At 36.1% G+C, this 5,478-nt stretch overlaps 1 protein-coding gene across 1 annotated transcript; it reads left to right on the forward strand.

The window, feature by feature from the left end:
* The first annotated feature begins 1,197 nt into the window (after positions 1-1,197).
* On the forward strand, positions 1,198-2,496 carry TOB1 (transducer of ERBB2, 1). The gene has a single exon (XM_004480439.4). It carries the CDS (start codon positions 1,318-1,320, stop codon positions 2,344-2,346), a length of 1,029 nt encoding a protein of 342 aa, XP_004480496.1. The 5' UTR covers positions 1,198-1,317; the 3' UTR covers positions 2,347-2,496.
* Positions 2,497-5,478: the final 2,982 nt, after the last annotated feature.

The raw sequence follows: 5,478 nt of genomic DNA on the forward strand, positions 1-5,478 counted from the left end.
TAAGGCAAGGCTTCACAACTAACTGCCTCCCACCGAGCCTGAATTTCGGTCTGCTGCACCTTCAAGCGATTTGGCTTCATCAGCTGCCTTTGCCAGCGCTGGGGCTTTGGCTTAGAAAGTGTAGTTGGCAGCCAGGGGTTCTTTTCCCTTTGTCACCACGAATATGGAAAATAGAACGGATGGGTTATACCAGCTTGATATTTAAATGGCCTTTTTAATCACCCTCATGTACAAATAGATCCCTTTTTGCAAATATCTTCTGTTTGCCCTTGATTTTTTTTTTTTTTTTTGTCTCCACCCAGTGCTGATCCAGCAAACGTTTAAAGGTCGACCTTATCACACTAACTGGGCCGGCTGCTCTCTTACCCGGAGCGAGGCAGTCAGGCAGCAGGAGGTTTTAAAAAATCAGGATAAAACTCAGAACCCCTGCCCTTTAAACAGAATAATCTTAGAGTTTTGAAATTAATTTTTGCTTTTGTTATACTTGCTGCTGAAGAGGTGTTTTTAGACTTCAGAAAAATACACATTGAATAGAAAAAGCCCAGAGAAGCTCCATCATTACATTATGTGGCCTTAGTGATTTCAAAATTATCGTTAGCTAGAATGACATTTTGTGTTTAATATTTTAAATTTTAACATGTACTTTGGAAATTAATTTTCTTAACTTCTCAAATTTCTAAATATTTAACAATAAAGAATATTTAAACTGATACATAGGAGGTTTTCTAAATTGTTAACATGAAATCCAAAATTTATGACCAACTTGAAAACTGGTGTGTGTGTGTGCGCGCGCGCGCACGTGTGTGTTTGCTTGCTCGGTAGTTCCCAGGAGATATTCTTGTGAGAACTGAGGGAAGAAAAAGGAACACTCTACATATTCTGGAGATGTTTTTCTTAGAACTCTATTCAGAAAGAGAAAGTAAGTAAACAGGCTTAAAAAAATAGTATCGTAACTAAATGCTAGGTTTTCCCATGAGATTTTGAACTTTAATAAACAATTTTTCTATTCTATGTACCTTTATTTTGTATTGATTATATTTTTCAGACTTTCTAACCTATTGGATATTTTCAAAAGTGAAATTATTTTGAGGGTCTTGAGGCTGTGTACATTTATCTTACTTGGACATTTGCTTTTGTTTTGTTTTTTTTCTTAAAGGAACAAGACCACTCAAGGTGAAGGCCAATAATCTAGTACCAGCACTTTGAATGAAAATTTGTTTCTCTGCCACAAACTGAACATTTACATATATATTTTATTTTATTTTATTTTTTGGTGGGGGAGTTGAAACACACATCTAACTTTGTGGCATAGCAGCTATGCAGCTTGAAATCCAAGTAGCACTCAATTTTATTATTTCATATTTGTACAATAAGCTGCCCAGGAGACGTGTCAATATTTTTGGTGAAGAGCTTGAAAGACTTCTTAAGAAGAAATATGAAGGGCACTGGTATCCTGAAAAGCCATACAAAGGATCAGGGTTTAGGTGTATACACATAGGGGAAAAAGTGGACCCAGTGATTGAACAAGCATCCAAAGAGAGTGGTTTGGACATTGATGATGTTCGTGGCAATCTGCCACAGGATCTTAGTGTTTGGATCGACCCATTTGAAGTTTCCTACCAAATTGGTGAAAAGGGACCAGTGAAGGTGCTTTATGTGGATGATAATAATGAAAATGGATGTGAGTTGGATAAGGAGATCAAAAACAGCTTTAACCCAGAGGCCCAGGTTTTTATGCCCATAAGTGACCCAGCCTCCTCAGTGTCCAGCTCTCCATCGCCTCCCTTTGGTCACTCTGCTGCTGTAAGTCCTACCTTCATGCCCCGATCCACTCAGCCTTTAACCTTTACCACTGCCACTTTTGCTGCCACCAAGTTCGGCTCTACCAAAATGAAGAATAGTGGTCGTAGCAACAAGGTGGCACGTACTTCTCCTATCAACCTCGGCTTAAATGTGAATGACCTCTTGAAGCAGAAAGCCATTTCTTCCTCAATGCACTCTCTGTATGGGCTTGGCCTGGGTAGCCAGCAGCAACCGCAGCAGCAGCAGCAGCAGCAGCCATCCCAGCCACCACCGCCGCAGCAACAGCAGCAGAAAACTTCTGCTCTTTCTCCTAATGCCAAGGAATTTATTTTTCCTAATATGCAGGGTCAAGGTAGTAGTACCAGTGGAATGTTCCCAGGTGACAGCCCCCATAACCTCAGTCCTCTCCAGTACAGTAATGCCTTTGATGTGTTTGCAGCCTATGGAGGCCTCAACGAGAAGTCTTTTGTAGATGGCTTGAATTTTAGTTTAAATAACATGCAGTATTCTAACCAGCAATTCCAGCCTGTTATGGCTAACTAAAAAAAGAAAAAATGTATCGTACAAGTTAAAATGCACGAGCCCAAGGGGGATTTTTTTTCACCCTCTTGAGATTTTTTTTTTAAGCTTACAGTAAGGATACATTCAAGCTTGGTTACAAAAATAAAACATGCATCATTTTTCATTTGCCAACCAAGCACAAAGTTATTTTATACTGACTGTATATTTTAAAGTATACTATCAGATATGGCCTCTTACAGTATTTAAGATATAGCAAGGACATGGCTGATTTTTTTTTTTTTTATAAAATATTGGCACTAATAAGTGGGTTTATTGGTCTTTTCTAATTGTATAATTTAATTTAGTACAGTTTGTAAAATATCAGAGGATATATATATTGTTTCTACGACATGGTATTGCATTTATATCTTTTTACTACAGTGATCTGTGACAGCAGCAGCTTCATGTTGTATTTTTTTTACTGAAATTGTAAAATATCCATCTTAAAGACATCAACTATTCTAAAAATTGTGTACAGGATATTCCTTTAGTGGTGGAATTAAAATGTACGAATATTTGCTTTTTCAAAAAAATGTATTTTCTGTTAAAGGTTTAAAGATTTTTGCTATATATTATGGAAGAAAATGTAATCGTAAATATTAATTTTGTACCTATATTGTGCAATACTTGAAAAAAACGGTATAAAAGTATTTTGAGTCAGTGTCTTACATGTTAAGAGGGACTGAAATAGTTTATATTAAGTTTATATTAAAATTCTTTAAAATTAAAAATGCCTATTTGTGGTCTTTTGTTTTTATGTTTTTGTTAAAGATCTTCCTCTGCAGTTATGTTGTGAATGCTAATGATGCAGAAAGATCCGACTCAGGGAATCACAAAGGATTAATGAAAAGTGGTTGCTCTACTAATGTACCAAATATTAGGTTGTCACATTAGTCCTATCCAAAATGTATAACCTGATCAATGCTTGGGACAGCTTTATTTTTTTCTCTCTCATAAGTCCAGATTTTTCTACTCATAATGGGGATGGTTTATTAAGGCTGGTCAACCCTATTTTATAGCACCATTTTAAAATGGGGTGTCGTGCTAACTTCTAAGAGAGCATCAGGTGATAAAATGAAATGCACTCGTGTAATCTGAGAGGGTTTATTTGAAATGTATATGGAGAGAGAGACCATTGGATCAGTTTTCTGTTTCTGCGTGAGAGAGGAATAGCTCTGAAAGCTTACCTAGGACAAAGTAGCTGACTTAACTTTAAAAAGAGATTTAGGTTTGTTTACTAATCCTTAAAGTTCAATCCTTGTGGCTGGAGAATTTATAATCAAAATCTATTCCAGGTTTGACAGATTGTTAAACATTAGCATTTGTGCTCATTTTCCCAGCAAAAAAAAAAAAAGTTAATTTTGCAAGTGGTTGTCTAAGCTGTTGGTTTGAAAAATGATTTATTGATGACATGTCAGTTGTAGTGGCTTGGTGAGAATGGAGGTTTAATAACTGATAAAGGAGTTGGAAGGCAGACACTGTTTTTAAAGTAAAATGATGAGTCATCTCACTGTTCAAATGTCCATTGGTACAGTGCTAACATGATATTGGTGAGAAAATTGTCTTAAAAGGAAAAAAAAAATAGCCTTCTCTGTGCTTTTATAGCAAGAAACCAGCACTGTCTGGGTGACCAGTGAAATAAATTTGGTCTCAAATGAGTTCTTTGGGACACTAGGCTACAAAAGCCTTTTGTCACTTAACTCATGCATTTGAGGGCAAAAAGTTTTAAGGAAACAAGCCCTGGAAATAACAGAGCTAAGCTGTTCTACCAGCACTACGGTGAGGTTTGTCCTTCAGTGGACAGAATGAGGCTATGAAGAAGTATCGGAATTGTGGTACCCAGCAGAGATCTGATCTGCCAATATGATCATTGTGCTTCTGTGATCACGAAATCTGAATAGCTGTAAGAGCAGTAAGGATAATGGGTTTAAGCACTTGCTTCTGTGAACAACTTTTTGGTGAAGCTATCATAGGCTTAACTTGGAAGAAAACCACCATTTTATAAACGAAGAAAGGCTAAAGTTAACATACTTTTTTTGAAATTCAGAATGTTAAGGTAACTGGCCAGTATGTACACAATCAAATTTGCAACAAAGCCTGGGACACTTAAACATACATTCAGATTTTAAATACATAGCTTTTAGTACACATGAATATTGTTTCAGATTATTTTAAGGATAAACATATTGGCAAAAATCTTAGAGAAATTTCATCTTGGTACATATGTTGCTTTGGCGCTTGAAAAGGTTAAATGTTAAAAAGAAGAATGAACAAAGGCTCTGTTCTCATGGACTTTATTCTTATTAGGAACAAATTTTTTAAAAGCACCTCTCAGAAAAGCTTACATCTTAGTCCCAAGTTTTTTTCTGCCCACTGTGCCATCACACTTTTGACTGGGGACTTTTGGGCTGGTAACTTGAGTGAATCTTAATAGGTCTTTCCCATCCGTTTGACTCAGGTAACTGTAGATAATGTAGCAGCCTCTAAATGTCAAGGGTATTTACTAGTGCCCAAAGTGCTGCCTTATAATTTACATAGCTCATCAGTGAATGAGGAAGATTAGACGGAAAAAGTAGCATTCTGGGTTTAGTATATTCCTTTATTTTCCATGCCTTACCTTTTCTAAAAGCAAGTGTATTATTAATCTCCTTTGAATACCTTTAACCTATATACAGCAAATGCAGGATTTGTATTCAGCAAATGTAGGCTTTCTTCAGTTAATATGCCTCCTTAACAATGTCTTTATTTGCTGTGATTTAGTTAACTTCTTAGCTTTTGAAAGTAAAAATAAAGGTGTGCCCCTGAGTTTAAAGAGTTCTTCTAATGTGTGTTGGTGTTAATTTCATTCCCCTAAAGATGTTTTAGGTATAGACATTTTAATTGGTAGATAATACAGCAAATCTTCAGGACTTAGGTTATTTAAAAATGAGGCACTGTGACATAATACAGAAATTGAAAATATGCCTTTTTGGACATACTTAAGCTAATTAAATAAAATGATGGTTGGAGACCTTCCTCCACTCCCTTTCCATATGCAAAAAAATAGCATAGGCATGGCACATCAAATATATATCCTTGATTGACTATAACGTATGCTTTTGTTAGAAACAGGAT

This window comes from Dasypus novemcinctus, chromosome 21 (assembly GCF_030445035.2).
Source record: "Dasypus novemcinctus isolate mDasNov1 chromosome 21, mDasNov1.1.hap2, whole genome shotgun sequence".
NCBI classification, from domain to species: Eukaryota; Metazoa; Chordata; class Mammalia; order Cingulata; family Dasypodidae; genus Dasypus; species Dasypus novemcinctus.